Raw genomic sequence first — 20514 nt, forward strand, 5'->3', positions numbered from 1 at the left:
TGAAGAATACGGTGTTGGTTGGATTTCCATAATATCCGTGTTTACGATATGTTAGTTACAAAAATCGAAATATGAAGGCCACGCATACTATTGGTTAAATGATGCCTGGATATTTTTTCCTGTTTAACTCTCAATAAATCAGCCAGACATGCTATTATTTCGCTCAGACCATGTTTTCTGGGGTTTTTATTTTATTTTATAGATTATTAAAAAGCATTCGGAGGTGTTTGAATACTCAGCATATTGAAATAAATTGGCATTAATTCCTGAAAAATATGTTTATATATATTATTGACGCATTACAAAAAAGAGACCACTGTTTCGTAGTTTGTATTTCAACACACGATAAATTAAGGAACGTCAATTCTTGATTGAGTTGTCCAAGAACGCGATGATCGTTGTTCTCTTCTATAAAGTTAATTGTGGAACCATTTCAGGTGTCCCCACCGTGCAATATTGCTAAAAGCGGCGTAAAACTAACCCCAACCACCATAACGTTACTGTTACCATAACACTCGATGGAACTGAAATCCTAACTGGACACAGGAAGTCATATCCGTTACTGCACAAGTCCTTCATGGAGCCCTTGGTCTTAGCTGGAGTGTGTTTCCCTCGTGCAACACGTGTCAGTTCGAATCCTCGTGCAGACCGAGGGACTATTAAGTCAGTTTCAAAACGATTCCCACGTGCAACACGTGATGTCAAGTTCACTTCTGTTTAATTCCTCGTGCACAACGTGATGTCAGTTTGAAGACGAATCCCACGTGCAGTACGCTGCGAAATTCACCACGGCCTCCTCTAACACACTAACGTGTATGTTTCTTCGCGCTTGTCATGGTTGGAACTGCAACCAGTTGAGCTAACACGGAGACGAACTCCCGCCCCTGATTCAGAAGCCTTAGCTCTTATTTGCCCATTGTCTGATACAGGATGGGAAGTTTGAAATACAATACGAGACCACTATTAAGAAGGAATCCTTTGTGCGATTTGCGTGTCAGGAACTCTCATCCATCAACACATAGGCCTCGTTTTAGATAAGCAGCATTTTCTGGTCAGATAACACTGGCAGCTACTGAAATTTTCCCATGCTACACTGGTACCTTGTTTCAATCTGCAAACCTTTATTTGCAGGAAGCTACAAACATGAATGTTTTTAGTTTGTCGATAAAGCTTAATATTGTATGACCCGTGAAGATCCGGGGTAGAATAGGTCTTCAGCAACCCATGTGCTTGCCATAAAAAGGCGACTATCTTGTCGTAAGAGGCGACTAACGGGATCGGGTGGTCAGTTTCGCTGACTTGATTGACACATGTCATCGGTTCCCAATTGCGCAGATCGATGCTCATGCTGTTGATCACTGGATTGTCTGGTCCAGACTCGATTATTTACAGACCGCCGCCATATAGCTGGAATATTGCTGAGTGCGGCGTAAAACTAAACTCACTCACTCACTCACTTAATATTATATATATTTCAGCGTTTTCTCCTTGGTCCTGGCGCGGGCTGTTAAGAGGTAAATTGGCAATGACCGAACTGCTTTCGTCCCCAAGTCTATCTCGTAGCCCCTGAAATACAATATAACCTCCCACCCTCCCTCTTACCGTAACACAAACGCCCGAAATAAGGCAACTCTAGATCTCCTCCGGTTTTGAATATCACCAAGGTTACTGGGGCTCATTTTCAAATTAAACAGAGTTATTTGTTTCTATCAAAATGATATATTTTCAGAGACTTAGAGTTGTTCCTTCGATCCCAGACATATCCCTTTGTGATAAAACATTTGAACTAAAACTTATCATTGGCTGGCGCAAGGTGCGAAGGTCTCAGAAAAGGTTTCACGTTCATCTCGCAGTTCCAACTGGTCTGTCTCACAGCCCCTGAACCACAGTATTTTCCCTAATGCCTAGCCCTTCCTGCAATGCGAAAGCCCTAAATAAAGTCTCAGGTCCCAACTCACTGGGTCTCCTTTTCAATTCAAATGGGTTTGTTTGTTAATATCAAAATTATTATATATTCAGGGGTTAAGCGTTAGTCTATGTTCAAGTAACAGTTCAAGGTTCTTGAAGATTCTCTGAAAAGTATTGTAATTGTTAAAAACGTTTAGGTGTTTGTGTCCTTGTCATGTTGACAATGCTTTAACTTGGTTATTCCACTCTTTGTGTTGTCGCCTAATGATGCTTTAACTTGTGTTGGTTTCTTGTTTAATTAACAAAACGCCTAATCATGCTTTATCTTGTGTTGGTTTGTTGTCTAATCAACTAACCCCTATTCATGCTTTAACTTGTGATGGTTTGTTGTCTAATTAACTAATCGCCTAATCATGGTTTAACTTGTGTGATGGTTTGTTGTCTAATGAACTAATCGCCTAATCATGCTTTTAACTTGTGGGGCGGTGGGGTAGCCTAGTGGTTAAAGCGTTCGCTAGTCACGCCGAAGACCCGGGTTCGAATCCCCACATGGGTACATTGTGTGAAGCTCATTTCTGGTGTCCCCGACGTGATGTTGCTGGAATATTGCTAAAAGCGGCGTAAAACCAAACTCACTCACTTTAACTTGTGATGGTTTGTTGTCTAATAAGCTAATCGCCTAATCATGCTTTAACTTGTGATGGTTTGTTGTCTAATTAACTAATCGCCTAATCATGCTTTAACTTGTGATGGTTTGTTGTCTAATTAACTAATCGCCTATTCATGCTTTTAACTTGTGATGGTTTGTTGTCTAATTAACTAATCGCCTAATCGCGCTTTAACTTGTGTTGGTTTGTTGTCTAATTAACTAATCGCCTTATCATGGTTTAACTTGTGATGGTTTGTTGTCTAATTAACTAATCGCCTAATCATGCTTTTAACTTGTGTTGGTTTGTTGTCTAATTAACTAATCGCCTAATCATGGTTTAACTTGTGATGGTTTGTTGTCTAATTAACTAATCGCCTAATCATGGTTTAACTTGTGATGGTTTGTTGTCTAATGAACTAATCGCCTAATCATGCTTTTAACTTGTGGGGCGGTGGGGTAGCCTAGTGGTTAAAGCAGTTCGCTAGTCACGCCGAAGACCCGGGTTCGAATCCCCACATGGGTACATTGTGTGAAGCTCATTTCAGTGTCCCCGACGTGATGTTGCTGGAATATTGCTAAAGCGGCGTAAAACCAAACTCACTCACTTTTAACTTGTGATGGTTTGTTGTCTAATTAACTAATCGCCTAATCATGCTTTAACTTGTGATGGTTTGTTGTCTAATTAACTAATCGCCTAATCATGCTTTAACTTGTGATGGTTTGTTGTCTAATTAACTAATCGCCTAATCGCGCTTTAACTTGTGATGGTTTGTTGTCTAATTAACTAATCGCCTAATCGCGCTTTAACTTGTGATGGTTTGTTGTCTAATTAACTAATCGCCTAATCATACTTTAACTTGTGATGGTTTGTTGTCTAATTAACTGAACTTTAATTAATTAAAATTAAGGGCATCGACCTGGGATACATTAACACTCTCGTAGTTACGCATGTGCACACACTCACACACATAGGGTCTATTAAATGTAACACATGTTATATTCAACCCAACCAAAAGTACTCACGCTATACTTTAATGAGAAAGTTTAATTCCGAATGTAACTTGTTACATATGACCAGGGCAGTTGTGTAGCCTTGTGCTTTAAGCGTCCGCTCGTCAGGCCGAAAACTCGGGTTCGATTCCCTACATGGGTATAATGTTGGAAGCCCATTACTGGTGTCACTCGCCAGGTATTGCTGAATGTCAAAAGCGGCGTAAACCTAAACTCACTCTCACTTCGTTTTCAGCTTGGCTCAGAATGTTACAACTCCTTCTGAAGAACAGCCAAGCACAGCCAAATAAATCACAACTTGGTTCCCTGTTAAAAAACATATAAAATTTTCTTCCACAATCTTCATGGTTTGATCCGAATGAAATAAAATATTTGAGCGTCAAATATCTGACAAACACAAGACACAAGCCTCATCTCAGTGCATTGGAAGCAATGTCATTTAGGTAAACAATACATAAGATTGGGAATTTCGTTATATTCCCAAATGATTTAATAAGAAAGTGAGTGAGTCTGGTTTGGCATCCCTTTTAGCAATATCACGCTTGAAAATACAAGAAAATAGGATTCAACCTAGCCTTGCTCCATGGCCGTACTCATTGCCCATGGATGTATAGTAACCGTGTCCTTTAAAGAGGCAAGTATAGATAAGCCAGCAGTTCATATGAGGACGCCATTGTTTGGGATTGTTCATTTGAACTATTAATTATTACCTGACAGTGCAAGTCTAGATTCAACCGTGCGGGGAGCCCAACCCGATATGTCGGCCTGACGAGCTGACGCTTTAATGACAGGGCATCTGACCTATCCGCAAAGCGTTCGTAACGTTACGACCTGTCGTAACTCTATAGTTTATGATAGATTAACGAATCTCGTAGCGCTACGAACGTTTTGTGGATCTGGATCCTGGTTTGGATTTGGCAAGTTTTTAATAGCATGTTCGAGGCATCCAAGTCACAAGGTGTAGGCGGAATTTCTACAGATTTTGAACGCTAGTATTTTGCTGTTCCTGATGACGGATGCTCCACTCAGCTTGATACATTGTGTGGCTTCGCATTTTCCCAGCACTGTGTGCTGTTTGTAGATAGTGTTATGTCAATAGTTGTGTCAAGTGTTTTTGCACGTTGAACTATTGAACCAATACACCGTGAAAATTGGCCATCACCCATGGGACTAACGTGATCAGGTGGTCAGCTAGCTGGTCTGTGTGTTTGTTGTTTTACGCCGCACTCAGCAATATTTGGGGACCTACACAAAGCTCCCGTGGGTTCACTGTACCGTTGTTATAACTAGGTTCTTTCAATATCGAGCGCCAGGCAACGGAATGAGTGAGTTTAGTTTTACGCCTCTCTCGGCAAGATTGTCTCTGTATGGCGGCGGTCTGTTAATAATAGTGTCTGCACCAGACAATCCAGTGATCAACAGCATGAGCATCAATCTATGCATTTAGGATACGATGACATATGTCAACCAAGTCAATGAGCCCGACCACCTGATCCTGTAAGTCGCCTCTTACGACAAGCATGGGTTAGTGAAGATCAATTCTAAACCTGATCTTCACGGGTTCAGGTGGTCAGACTCGGTTGATACATGTTATCATATCCCATCTGCGTAGATCGATGATGCTTACGATGTCAATCACTGCAAAGTCTGATCCAAACCCGATTATTTCCAGACCGCCGTCGTATAGCCGGACAACAAAGGAACTATCTTGTCCAAGTACTGATCACGTGATGGACATAAGCATATTGACAAATGTCAAGCAAACAGTTATGAAGTAGGTGAAGCCTCAACTTGTTCCAAAAGTTAGAAGATAACGTTATCAGGCGCACCTTCAGCATATTGAACAACTAGGCTTGACATGTATACTCTTAAGCTATATAAAATGTCACATGTATGCTGTGGTCCTGCATCAGGTATGTTAAGGATTTGAAAAAAGGGACAAAACAATTTTCGCTTCCATGAACAATTTCTGCCAAAAGCGGATTAAATTGTGCGATTTACATCTTGTGCTATCAGGTAGTGTTGATGAGGTGTTTCCGAAAATGCGAGCGCATCCTGCCCCAACTTTGGTACCCATCAGAAACACAGTCAGAAGCTGGTCAATTGCTCACCAGAAAAATAGATATAACCTTACAACACCGTTTTCACCCATCAGACAAATGCCAAACAGACAGGTATGAAGTAGGTGAAGCCTTACACAGTGTTACAACGGGAAGATGATAACGGTATCAGGTGTGACTAGGCCAGACATGTATACTCTTAAACTATATAAACGGCATAGCTATTCAGCCAGCTTGCATCACATTATAGATTTGATGCGTTAATGCTGTGGAAAAAGCAACAAAACAATTTTCGCTTCCATGAAAATATCAGATTGAATCGTGTTCTAATTCGCTATCAAGTAATGATGATACCAGGTATTCTCTAAAAGGTGAGCGTATCCTGCCCCACCGTCGGTACCCATCGTAAACACAAATAAAAGCTACTCAGTTGATCACCAGAAAAAGTTACATATATATTCATACAACACTTTTGCACAGTCAGCAGAGTTCTCACCCAAAGACTAGAGTCTGTGGGGGCGGTGGGGCAGCCTAATGGTTAAAGCGTTCGCTCGTCACACCGAAGACACGGGTTCGATTCCCCACATGGGTACAATTCTAGTGAAGCCCATTTCTAGTGTTCCCTGCAATTTGCTAAAAGCGGCGTAAAACCAAACTTACTCACTCACTAGAGTCTGTTGTCCTATTCCGACAATACCAAAATCACTATGAATATATATTATGATAGGTTTCGTGAACTTGTGGTCCATGTGATTCATTTCTTTTATCCTTTGAAGAAAGAGGTAATAAACTACCAATTTTAGACACCACATTTGCCAGACGGACTAAACATAGACCGGTGAAGATTCGGGTTTAAAATGGTCTTCAGCAACTAACTGCGTCGGGTGGTCAGGCTCGCTGATTCTTGGTTGACACATGTCATCGTATCCCAAGTGTGTAGATCGATGCTCATGTTGTTGAGCACTGGATTGTCTGGTCATGTATGTACGTGTGTACTGTAGACTGAGCAATCCGAGATTCGAAACCAGTCTCTCAGAGTAATCTACAAGCAATATGTTAGCTTCTAATAATTGTTCCTTGTCTTAAAGCACAATTATATTCACAGCTAAAAGGATGAACAGATATAAAGGGTCATAAATCGACCTTTTCGAAGGTATTACAATCAGGAATGACACCCAACGCACGTTTGTGAAGGAACTGCTTGTTGCATGTGACAACTATCTGATGTGTTTTGGTGTAAAGCATTTACAAACACAAACCTTATTTACTTGTATTAGATTTTGGATTACATTTTCCCAGTAAGGTATATATTCTAGAACTGAAATTAGGTTGAGACTAATCTGGACAAGTCAAAACATTCATTACACAGCAGTGTCGTTTTCTGCTGACTGGGTTCCGTCCTATTGCGCAACATAGTACAATAACCAGTCCAGAATTTTGAGACCAACTCATTCAACTGGATATGTTAATCCGTATTATTTGATACATCTAATCACTTGTATATTGCAACACTACGCTCCTTCTAATCCTTGCAAACACGTCGTGCAACGTGCTCTGTCGTACAGCGTGCTCCGACAAACGGAAATCTGGAAATCGTGGAAATCTCAAAACGAGGCTCGGCAGCTAGAACTGTTTGGCTGTCTTTACGGTCTTGGTATTATATCAGTCGTATTGTACTTTACTGAGGATGCACGTAATAAGCGATAAGGACACAAAACAGGTGTAACCAGTGAGCCAGATGAATCATTGTACGACCTCCTCAAACAGTGGCAGTCTGTGTCGTCTAAGTAAACGACATGCTCCCTAAACCTCGACTTAAAATATAGAAATACAATTTTTTTGAAACTTTTAAAACTAAAACTCACTTTTAAATACCACTTTCTTATGAAACAAGGAATTGGAATTTAGTGTAACCATAGTTGTTTGTAGTGTCTCTTTTCACTTTCACACGAGAAAAGTCGGATCGGCTGAAAAGTAGGTCATTGTCTGAAATGGTTAATGAGACTCATGTTTCGGCTTGATTCGAATCCTCACTCTCAGTATCGAACGGTATTTGAAGTGCATTCTAATTGCATTCTAACTACTCTTACTATATTCTAAGCATTTTTAACGTATTCGGTTGATAATGGAAAAGGCAAGCCACTTCAAATCCTGTCAGAATGTCCAAAATGCGCCTGGGATGTCGGAATGTTGTATCTTGAATGCGGCTGGAATTCTGGTGAATTATTGTTCAAATTTATCAAAATATATCGACTTCAGATGGAATACAGCTCGAATGCACATTGAATACACCTGGAATACACCTCGAATACAGTCAGGACGTCCCGAATGCTCTTCAAAAGAGCCCTGACGTCATCAGAACACCACCGAATCGCATTAATATGTGACCACCTGTCGCTGAAACGTTAGATAGCTTTTGGGAGTCACCAGTAACACGACATTCATACCAAATTGTTTATTTTGACATTCTCTCCCGAATGCTGTTCGAATTTTGGAAATATTATTTTCTGGCTGATTCTCCTAGATTCCTGTCAATTCGAAATAATTGTAAAGGGGCCTTAACATTGATACTTCCACTCGTTTTCAAGAGTATACATAAAAAGATATGAACACAAATTGATATATCCATCTGTATTTTATTCATAGCATTAGGATATGATTCAACAGAGTCCGCAGATTTGAGAGATGTTGGGAGGCTGTTCCACAGAGTTGGAGCCACAACAGAAAAAGCCTGGCTAGCTAACTTTGTCCCCGTGAAGGGTACACAGAGCTGGAGTTGATCAGATGAGCGGAGTCTACGGGCAGGGAGATAGGGAGTGAGGAGGACCTTCAGATAGGCTGGAGCAGTGTCACAGTGCAGAGCAGATAAGTGAGAGTTATATCACTGCAACAATCTTGAGGGATGTTACACAAGGTGCAATTATCTGGAGATATACTGCGGCCGATTAAGAGAATACATCTGCCAATGTTTACAGTTTCTTTAACCAATTCTGGTTACACGATGCACAACATGGGCAGCTTCGTGGTGTTTACATAAAACAACTGCATCAATGTGAGAGGCAAGATTGTAATGATTTTTCTGTAAAATTATTCTAGATTATTACTGACACCCCAACCATTGTTAACCGTTTATAATGAAAACCTATGTTAAATGGATGATATATTTCACAGGTCAACAAATATTTTTGAGATTTATAAATGACAGCTATTCAGAGTCTAAAGATGCACACTAGTCCTTGAAAGATTAGTCATTCAACCTCTCGACAGATTTATATAAAAGCAACGTAGTTTGGGGTCACATTGCATAAACAAAATTGATAATTCATAGAAAAATATAAAGAAAAATATAAAGTATTGGCACTGATGTATGTAGTATTACATACATTTAATAACATGTAATAACATTTGACCTGTCGACTTGACATACCACTTAAATACAAGTAGTTCTCAACAGCGGAAATTTGGTGATGATTTACCCCACTGGGTATGCCTTGTAAATTACTAAGACAGATCTGAGTTCAACATAGCGGGTTGTTGGCTGTAGTTATTGAATATCAAGTTATGCCATGGTGATAAAGGCAGAATTTGGATACAGAAACTGGCCACAAATATAGATTGTGTAATCATACAGCCTGGCATTAGAATTGGCTTAAAGCTCGTGGCACATCCACATAGGGGGATCCAGAGGGGGTGGGTGGTTGGGGGATGGGTGTGTGTGTGCAGGGTTGCGACCCCCTCTTGTGTCCTGAAAGTGTATTAAATGACCATAAAAACTCTCGTGAAAACGGGTGAAAATGAAGTGTGCAACCCCCACCCCTTCCATTTCTCACCAGTGTGCAGCCCCTTCTACAAAAAGCTGTACATATCCGCCCCTGACCCCCATATCTGCCCACCCCACCGTAAGAGACAGACCCAGTGCTTCACGACAGTAACTCACACTCAACTTTCAATAACTCATTTAAATCTTCATGGGAAACCATTGTATTCAGCTCCGTAACGGGCTATAATGTTGCACATTTTGAATTTTTATACGCAAACGCCCAAAATACTGTATTATCTTTCAAATATATTGACTAAGAAACCCCACAAAACCAACCCTTTGCGGGAACCAAAATCCTTTCCACACACAACAGGACTGATTAGAAAAAACCTATTCAGTAACAAAATTTCCGTTCTGTAAACAAGTACGATGCAACATTTGGACATTATATGTCCGCTTCAATCGCTTTCATTGTCGAACTGAACTTATATCAACATGTCTATTTTACAGCTACAAATATTGTGTTTTAATTTCTACCCTCTACATATGGGTATTTAAAATATTTTTTTTACAGAGTGGAAACGAAATATGTCAACATATTCATGATTTGAAACAGTTTTTGTTTTCAGTTGTTAGTTGTGATATGTCCCAGAAAGGTGGGAAATGTTTCATAAACTGGTCAGTTATTACATAATAATAATCAAAACAATACTCTTGTGTGGATGTAAAATGCTGCTTGTACACAAATGAAAACTGTCCTGTAGAAAACCGACATATTTAGCTAACCTTGTCACATTGTTGTACACAACATACAACACATGAACAACAGGTAACTTCTATGTCCGCTTCTTTCAGTCCTGTTGTATTGAATTTGTTTGATAAAGTTGATGTGTGATATTTACAAGTTTACACTGGGTCATGTGTAGTTTATTTCTTAGGCCAGGACTTCATTAATGAGTGATTTCTTGATGTCAGACATGAGGATCTCCTCCCCACTGACCACCTTCATGTTTACTCTGCACTCACTCTCCGGATGGACAGCAAACACAGGGAGAAGATCCTCCCTGAACTCCACATCAACTTTCTCTAAAACAACCGACCTGTCTACGTCAATAAATCCTATTCTACCCTCCCGACATCCAACACAACGCCATAGTGGAGGGTGGCCTGTGTGCCGTGTGTGACAGACATTTTGTTTCTGTAACACTTCCCCTCACCCACGCCAGATACACCCTGGTACAGAGACTCCGCCTGTGTGTGTCACATCTCCATACACTGACACACCAGGAGCGGAGCTGGTCACAAACACACACTCATCACTGTCTACCTGGCTCTCCTCCACCACACCCAGCTCCAGGACAGGACCCCACACTCCACCCATCACACCCACCCTGGTGTTGGCCTCCCAGTATCGTGTTGTGTGGGGGGACAGGGGTGACACTAGAGGGGATGGAGGAAGGGGGATGGGGTGGAGCTACACGTGCCGTACAATTCCTGTAGTCTGCCACGGCCCCTGTGTTTTGTGGCGGGCGGCGAGTTGACTAGCTCACCGTCTGTAGTAACATGGCAGCAGCGTGTGTTGGCTCGACCAGCGTCCAGTTGGAGTTTAGGACCTGGAAATATACAATTGTTATTTTTAGAGTTTAGCAACTGTATTTCCTACAATATATCATTGTATTGTTTGTCCCGTGTCACTTATTCGAAAACAGCGCACTAAATGATCGGCTGCCATTTTCGTCCGTCTGTAAATACAACGATACTCGTGCCCTAGATAGTAATAATAATGATATGATACTATCAAGATGGGTATTTAAATTGTTTGTCATACATTTCTACATGCATTGGTAAACAAATAAACACTGGTTTAAATACTTTTTCACCCAGCTAGTTTTGTTGTGACGGCGGTCAGAAATAGACACTTCTGCTGCCTAATTACGGCAATATGTTAACATTATTTCACTATAAAACTATCACTATAGGTATTCTAAATTCATATCACACAAAATAGTAAAGAGTGAGACAGATAGTATTGCTGTATGGCGATATCTTTACATTTGAGTGTTCAACAGACAGAACGTGAACCGATAACTTCTACGTCCGCTTCAATCACTGAACACAGTTTCATGACACTCGCTGTGTGGGAAGGTAATTGTCCGGTCGTATGTGTTGATTGAGATACGTATTTGTGAATGACACGGACTACAAACGATTTAATTAAACAAATGATCTAATACAATTACTGTTTCTAATGCGCTCACTAAAATACTGCAGCATAATAATAAATCAATACAATATATAATAAAGCCGCGGAAACGTACATATAAATATTTTACCCTGCTGACCGAAGAACACAGTCTATATAAAATGAGCTATTTGGGGGGCGTTTGTACGTTACAACTGCAGTGAAACAATTTCAGACAAGGTCAGTATTGGGCATTTCCAACTTATTTACTGGTTCTGCAGTTCTCTTAAAACGGAATATAATAAAATATCTTTTGTCACATTCTCTCCTTCTTTACACCATTGAAACTACTGTTTTGAAAATAACGCAGTGATTAAAAGAGGTTTTACAAGTGATGCACATACATACGCCGCACTCATCAATATTCCAACTATTGGCGGACTGTAAATAATAGATTCGTGACCAGACAATCAAGTGATCAACAACAAGAGCATCGATCTGCACAATTGGGATACGACGACATGTGTGAACCAAGTCAGCGAACCTGGCCATCCGTCCCGATAGTCGCTTCCTAGCATGGGTTACTGAAGATCGATCATTCTAAGGTGTGGGGAGGAGGTGTAGACTATTTAAAGTACAGGAGGAAATAGAAAAAACAAACTGTTTTAGCCTGTCACTCAGTATCCCTAAAATTTACACTATTGCAAACAACATATGTCGAAATAACCAACATCGGCTAAAACTGGACCTCCGGTGGAATGCGTAATAGGATATCCAGAAAAGCATGTTTATTCGTAAAATCGGGTAAAACTTATCAATAGCTGCTGAAAACAATAGATCAGACTATAGATAGCAATTAGGTCGCTCAGCAAGGTATGACGACGGACCGTCGACTCACCTGGAATGAAATGCATGTGCTGCCTTCGGGCACAAGGGGTCATCTCAAAGATGTTTTATGCTTTCTCATGTTGAATATGTCTCATCTATTGATTATATCTTACGTGTCTTTCTTTCATAAAGTTTATGTTGAGATATATAAAAGAGTATGATACCCATAGAAAAGCTTTAATCAGCCATCGTATTAAATGTCTCGAAATGTATAGGTGGCATGACCACCCGGTGATCGACAGGACTGAATATTATTTGTAAATTGTTATGACATGCCGTTTGCTTCCCCAGGTTATTTCCCCTAAAGGATTATCGTATTTTCAGCTGATATCTCTATATCCGACCCCAACCCCCGTCTGTGACAACCGTCCTGACACACCGTTTGAGACGACCCTCCTACCTGTTTCTTTTTATAGTGATAGTGAGACTCCATGGCAGCTACATCCTTAATAGTTTCAGCATTAAAGTTATTATTGTTTACGCCAGCTATTGTTTATAATGAAACTAAGTTTAATTTGTAAATGGGTATTTAAAAGTGTCCTTTGTAATACAATATCATCGCACACTAATTTGCATAAAGTCATGGTCTGTTTCACATAAATAGCTTTGACTTTGAAACAATGCGGATTTCTCATTTCTGCACTAAACTCCCTCAGTAAAATCCTTTTTCTACGCTTCCTATCGCCCTACCACTGAGACTGTAGTTAGGCCGAACTTAGTTTAACATATATTTCACACTTTCACATAATAACTACATAAATTGTAGATATAAATGCGAAAAAAGAGTTTTTTAAATTTCCGACAGTACTTTAGTGAGTGCGTAAATCGTGTCCCCGTCAGTGTGAAGGCCTGGGATTGATTCCCCATGGGCAGCAGTTTGACTCGCTGACTAACTTATAGTAATTTGTCAAAGCTCATGAGTTTGTAAGTTAACTTGGATCTCATAGTTTGGTGTAGAAGGAATATCGATGACTTCATTACTAGTTACGTTCAACACGTTGCCATTGACCTGTGGTGATGGTTTAGTAGTGTTTGTTGTTTATCGCTGCACTCAGCAATGACATACAGGCATATGGCAGAGGTCTGTAAATAATTGAACCTGAAACCAAACAATCATGAGAATCGATTTCCGAAACTGGATGCAACGAAATCGACCAAGACAGGTGGCCGGACAACTCGATCCTTCTTGCGACCTCTAAACCATGAGTTGCTGGAAACCAGTTTCTGATCCGGGTCGTCAAGAACTATAGTAGGATGGCTCGCTGATATTTCGTAAAACGCGTGGAGTGTCAGTGACGTAAAGGCTATATCCAATAGTGAGTGAAAACTGCACATCCACAACAAATCTATCTGGCGTAGAGTCTAAAGTTATTATTTCAAAATGTCTGAAATAGCGTGGTTATAATCCTATCACAAATAACGGTATCACAGATGTCAACATTGTTCTACATTGTATAATTACAACGGAAGTCATTAAAAGATAGTCATTTCTCCTGACTTCATCGGATTTTGTTACTTTGCATTGTGTGAGGGCCAGCCTTGTTATTGACCTTTATTCAGTGTGTAGCCAATGACGCCCCAAAATATTTTAGTGATATTTATTATTAGGATACAAAATGTGATATCGGATATGTGTTTTTGCCGAGCAAGTTACTTATTTTATGAAAGGGGCGGTGAGGTAGCCTAGTGGTTAAAGCGTTCCATCGTCACGCCGAAGACCCGGGTTCGATTCCCCATATGGGCACAATGTGTGAAGTCCATTCCTGGTGTCCCGTGCCGTGATATTGCTGGAATATTGGTAAAAGTGGCGGAAAACAAAACTCACTCACTATTTCATGAAAAACCTCAGAGCAAATTATGTCTGCTGAGCAAAGTTACACTCTCCTCCATCAGAGGTCTGTGTTTCATGGCGTACTCAGAATGATCAAGATTTACTTACAGATGACAGCACTGCGGTCCTCTCTTATGGCGTGCATTGTAACATAGCCTGTTAAAGAAGAGGTTAAAACATCACGATGGTACATTTGTTTCTGAACAAAGATAAGGTGTGAAATATTTGTTACATGATACCTCGTCAATGGGTTGTGGTTGAACCATATACATACATACATACACACATACATACACACACACACACACACACACACACACACACACACACACACATATACATCCATGCACGCACGCACACACACACGCACGCACACACATACACACACACACACACACATACATACATACATACATACATACATACATACATACATACATACATACATACATATACATACATACATTTGTATAGCGCCAATATCCAGTTAAACTGCTCAAAGGCGCTTTGTTTTCCCTCGATCATCGTGTCACAAGTTGATGCTCATCACAGATGATTGTTTTAACGTCAACAACAACAACAACATCAACAACAGTGTAATACAGGTGAGAATCGGCAATTTAAATGACCTAAACACTTCAAGCATGCAGTTGTTGAAAACGCTATTTATGAATAACAAGAGATTTCATTGGATCCTCAAGACAAAATAGCAGAGAAACTTAATGAACGGACTGATAACAATCAGTGAGGATACCCGGTGTTTGAGAACAGAGAGAAATGTCATGCCCTACTGGTAGAACCCTTGACTCACACAAGACCGAAAATACATCGGAGTGTACATACCTTTCACGGTAATACCACGTGGAATTGTCTCACCGCGGATGAATCCTCCGATTATGAGCTAAAAATAAAGGTGTAACATATTAATGCATAAAAACTGCTTTAAAATTAAATTTAAATTCAGAGAACACATATTCAGATATTATTGATGGTATTTGTGTGTTTATCCAGGTCAAGGCGAAAATACTTGTGACTGAGATTTGGAGTTATGACCTAGATACATTCATGTTACAGAACTTGCACTCAGTGTAAATGGTGGATTGACCTCTCAATCCACCGATACGTCAACAAGACTAGTTGACAAGAAGTGTCTTCTGAAGACCTGTTGTAACCCAGAATCCTCACAGGAATATTGGACGTACATTTGCGACAATACCATAGGCTTGTTCTGATGTCAGCAGTTCGGGTTTCTGTGATCTTGCATTTCTGCTGTCTGATCCTTGGAGTCCTGCTCACAAATAAACAATATTGCATTTAATATAAGAAGCTGGTTGTTGATACACAGAAGAATACGTCGTTATAACGATGCATTAAGTCGGCAGATAGCATATTTACGTTTTCGGCTATTTATGATGACAGTATTGGGGTATTATCTACTGTAAGGTTTGAAAGTTGTTTTGTTATTTAGTTTAGAAAGTTTGCACATCCTCCATCATGGTGTCGCAATGTACCTGGGATGCGCTGTATCATCTGTTGAAGCTGTTGCCACCGCCCGTCATGCATCTGAAACAACAACACTTGCATTAAACAGATCAGCAGTTGAGCACAATATGTGTTTGTGTGTGTGTGTGTGCATCCATCTATCCATCCATCTAATCGCATGTACCCATACTGAAACGGCAGAAATGGATAACCTGTAGTTCAGAGCAGTCAGAAAGTTTTTGGTCCTCGAGGCGACCGAGTGAAGCATATTGAAGAATGACTGACAGCGGTACGTGTTCCGAGTCCCATGGGGTACTCGTACTGCAATCACCATTCCATCATATAGCCACATCCTGTATTGATTATATTGTAATGCCCTTAAGTTAAGAAGTTGTGTAATTTATCACTTTCAATATATCAGAGATTATATTCCTACCTTTTCTGTCTCCTCACATTTTGCTTGACTGTGCTGCAAATCCTTGTTTAACTTTGACAACTGCATCTTCACTAAAACGAGAAAAGCCAGGATCCCCATTCAGGACATTGATACCATATTTCACAGTTTATTGGAAATATACTGGACAAAACTAGTTAGGGATATATGTAAATTTTGAAATTATGAACAATGATCTATTTATTAATTGACACACTGATAAAATATCAATGATAAAAATACCAATGTCCCTAAGTTATTTTGTCCAGTATATATATATATGATTTAATATGATCGATTGTCATAGTCAGCACATTGTTTACCAGCCATAGTGCATTTAACACAATTAATAGTGACAACATAGGTAGATAAACTTGCAAGTTAAACTATTCCTCAACTAGATTTAACAGGAAGTGTAGCACGAAGAAGATCCTGATGCCTAATACATTTGTTCGCATGGGGTTGCTCATAAAAACTTTGTAAATAACTGTGAAAGGTTATCATTTATTGATAAAAACAACAACACAGTGCCCATGAAGATCCGAGAACAAAACATTAATAGGGAAAGGACTAAATATTCAGTTCTTATTCTTACAAAAATAACATTTACTCCACATGTATTTTCTCTGGTATATTATATAAATGTCAACTTACAAGCTTCAGCTGCCTCATTTCTGCTTTTCTGTCTGTGACCTGTGTTCCTCTCTTTCCTTCTTAATTGTCTCCTGTACGAAACACATGAACTTCATACATGCACCTAGTTGGAACATTTGATGAATATTCACGAAAAAACACTTCTGCTTCATTTTAATATATTATAAAAGTAAGATATGCTTTCAGGACAAGTTCACATAATATTTAATTTGTTGCAGCTAAGGGGAAGTTCTATCTTGATAAATAGCCATTATATATGATCAAATTCCCACGTTTTCTACCGTCTGACATTTTGTTTGTCTAAATAAAAACACACGCACGCACATATATGTTTGAGTATATATAGAGACTATATTTACTTTCACATGACATTACAAGATGCAGTATAGAAGTTGGGTTGACGTTTCCTGATGAGAACCAATCCATGTACCTATATAGAATGTACTTATGATTATCATTATTAATATAAAGTCAAATACAAATAGTATAAGGTTTCGTTTTGCAAACAACATATTACCTCGTTGGCTTGTCGTTCTCTCAATGTCATCGTCATCAACTCTGAAAAAAATACAGACCTGATCTATTAAATTTGTCATTGGCAGTTAACTTTCTATTTACAAAGTATATTAACAACTGAACCAATTAAACGAAATATATTCTTTGGATACGTGTTCCGTTACTACAGATTAACAGGCACTCTGTTTTAAATAAAGCTATTCAAATTGGATGAGTCATAAAAGTAAAGACTCAATTCAGTTAGTCAAACTGGTCCATTCCTGTGAGTATTATCTAAATGTAATATGTCATTATATATATTCACCTTGTGAAGTAGGCTGAGAATCTGGAATATGATCCATGTTGAGACTGAAGGTGAGACCACCAAATGTGTTGATAAGTTCCTCCAGGGCTCTCTGGCCTTGAAAGGTAAGAAGGATTCTCGTGGCTCGCGTGTCATCTTCTGGAAGCTTCATCTTCAGATTTTCATCACATTTCGTCTGCAGTACATCTGTGAGAGTAATCAGCTCATCTCGTCTTGTAGATTCAAGTGTTCTCTTGGTGTAGGCTATCGCTGATACTATAGAAGTATGGACGCCATGTAAAGCGTCAAGTTTCTCTTGAACCATTCTGTATGGGGACTGTAGACTCACTTGAATTTCCTCCATGAGTTGTCTCTGTCGATGAAGCAACTTTGCAGCAACACCTTTGCAAACTGTAGTCGCAACTTGTTCCAGTCTTCTTTGTGTAGTTCGCAGTTCAGTTTGGTGGCTTGTGACAGTTTTCATCCTGCCAGTGACATCTTCCAATTTAAGTTGCTGTTTCTTCACTTGTTCCTCCAGCTGACCCTTCGCTACGTCATAGGCCTGATACAGGTCTTCATTCTGGTGATCTTTGTGGGCCCCATGCACACATATAAGACAGACTGCCTTCTTACATGTGTGGTCATACAGCTGCAGTTTGTTGTCAGGGTGGTCTCTGCAAATAGCCTCCTTCAGCCACTGCGTCATAGGGATATTCGTTGACTGGTCAATCTCACTCACTCTGTGATTTCGATTCCGTTTCGGCGTGTCGTGGAGTTTATGGCAGTCAGAGCAGAGCTTGTCATCACATTCGTGGCAGTACACCACTGCCTTTGCATCATGATCCTCATCGATGTAGCTGCATTTCATCTCACCATCAACGTTGACTTTATAGGCAGCTTCATTGCGCCTGACATGATCTACCGTTGTCTTCTCCGTGGTGAAGTCAAGGCCACAGGAAGGACAGTGTATGCAGTTCTCATCCGCCTGTGTAGCTTGGTGATTAAGGCATGGAAGAAGACGAAGCTGACTCTCATCACAACATGACTGAGTTGAAAATTGGCACATTCTCTCCCCAGAACCTGGTGGCAGAAAAGTAACACACAGGGATAAAAAATAAATCGAACAGATATAGGGTAACTTACTCAAGCTTGCATTATTCTTTAGGATGTCATTGTGTTTGTAACTATTTTAGTTATAAGAAAGGCTGTCCCTTCACCCATTTTCCCTGCATGTTGGACTTGCTCTGTATTGTCCATCCTGTCTGGAGACTGTGACCTTGGAGCACCCACTAGAGCATCGTATGCCTCCTGTTCGTCTCGTAGTCCCTGTAACGACAATTATCACTGCATCATATACACCTGTCAAGGAATTATCACATGTGTTGTAATGCATTTTAGTTCTAGAAGTTAATTCTAATATCAGTTAAGTTGTTGCTGTTGTAAAAGTGTAAAAATACACATAATAAAAGATTAAATTCCCACCTTTTCTAACGTCTCACATCTTGCCCGACTGTTCTGCAAGTCCTTGTTTAAGTTTGACAACTGCATCTTCACTGAAATGGGAAAGGCCAAGGATAATCATTCAGGACATTGATATTTTGTTTCACAGTTAAACTGGTATATGATACAATATATTTCATTTTCATAGACAACCCATTTTTACCAGTCATTGTACATCTACGATAATCAAAACATATATGTAAAGTCATCTTGCAAGTTATACCATACTTCATTTCTAACAGAAAACGTAAATACCTTCAATAAAATAAATAATCAATGTTTCATTACATAGGAAAGCATCTCCTCCTTGTGAAGGTCCTGATTCGGAGTTGGCCCGTTCATGTTAAAACTGCAGAAGGAGGCCTGATTCCCCATATATGGGTACAATGTGAGAAGCCCATTTCTGGTGTCCACACCGCGATATTGCTGGATTAATATTGCTAAAAGCGGTGTAGAACTCAACTCAATAACTAACTCATGGGCATGAAACTTGAACAGTCTGTTCATAAACACACTGTGTTTCAGCTGTCAAGGCCTCAAAGTGAAATGTTGCAGGAATGGCGCAAAACAAAAGATGAAAATGGTGATCGAAACACAATACAGATTCTTCAGTATACCATACCTCCAGGAGGGCAACACTCATGACGAGTCGGTTGTCCACGAGGCAGTCACAGTTGGTTAATGCTACGGAATCGATAACCTGCTGCTAGAGCAACAACACGGTGACCGCGAAGATCCGAGTTACAATTGACCATCAGCAACCGACGCTTGTCATAAGAGGCGAGTAGCCGGTTTGCTGATTGGTTGATACACCAAAACTACCTTCGATAGGCAAAGGACTAAATATGTTGCTGTTATTTCACTAAAAACATTTACGTCACATGTATTTTCTCTGATATATTATATGAATATCAACTTACAGGCTTCAGTTCCCTCATTCTGCTTTTCTGTCTGTGACCTGTGTTATTCTCTTTCCTTCTTAATTGTCTCCTCCAGTTCAGCCTGGTCCAGGGACGTTTGCTTTAATCTGCTCCTGAAGTCTCTGCACGAAACACAAGAACTTCATACATGCACCTAGTTTGCACATTTTATGAATATTCAAGAAAACACTTCTTGTGGTTGTTGAAAATGCAATTTTAGTATTCACTGCTATTTTATTATATTAGTAATGTACTACTTGTTTGCAGGACAAATTCCACAATATTCAGTTTGTTGCAACTAAAGGAAAGTTCTCTCTTTGATGAATAGCCATATAAGATTAAATTCCCACCTTTTCTAACGTCCTCACATTTTGCTCGAGTGTGCTGCAAGTCCTTGTTTAAGTTTGACAACTGCATCTTCACTGAAATGGGAAGGC

At 39.8% G+C, this 20514-nt stretch overlaps 1 protein-coding gene and 1 long non-coding RNA gene across 2 annotated transcripts in view; both read right to left on the minus strand.

Annotated features, from left to right (window-relative positions):
* The window catches only part of LOC124271775 (E3 ubiquitin-protein ligase TRIM33-like), a 35737-nt gene extending 15432 nt beyond the window's left edge, over window positions 1-20305 (minus strand). The window contains exons 1-5 of the mRNA XM_046706935.1: window positions 20078-20305; window positions 19140-19210; window positions 18875-18983; window positions 17679-18737; window positions 17376-17416 (exon numbers count right to left, since the gene is read on the minus strand). Coding sequence (XP_046562891.1) covers window positions 17376-17416; window positions 17679-18737; window positions 18875-18983; window positions 19140-19205 — 1275 coding nt within the window. The 5' untranslated portion in view covers window positions 19206-19210; window positions 20078-20305. The remainder of the gene's footprint in view (window positions 1-17375; window positions 17417-17678; window positions 18738-18874; window positions 18984-19139; window positions 19211-20077) is intronic.
* On the minus strand, window positions 8709-10207 carry LOC124271786. The gene is made up of 2 exons (XR_006897135.1): window positions 9874-10207; window positions 8709-9444 (listed from the first exon to the last, which is right to left on the minus strand). It is a non-coding gene; the product is annotated as an uncharacterized LOC124271786 (long non-coding RNA).
* Window positions 20306-20514: the final 209 nt, after the last annotated feature.

Source organism: Haliotis rubra, unplaced genomic scaffold (assembly GCF_003918875.1).
Source record: "Haliotis rubra isolate DU_JTF1 unplaced genomic scaffold, ASM391887v1 Scf1631, whole genome shotgun sequence".
NCBI lineage: Eukaryota > Metazoa > Mollusca > Gastropoda > Lepetellida > Haliotidae > Haliotis > Haliotis rubra.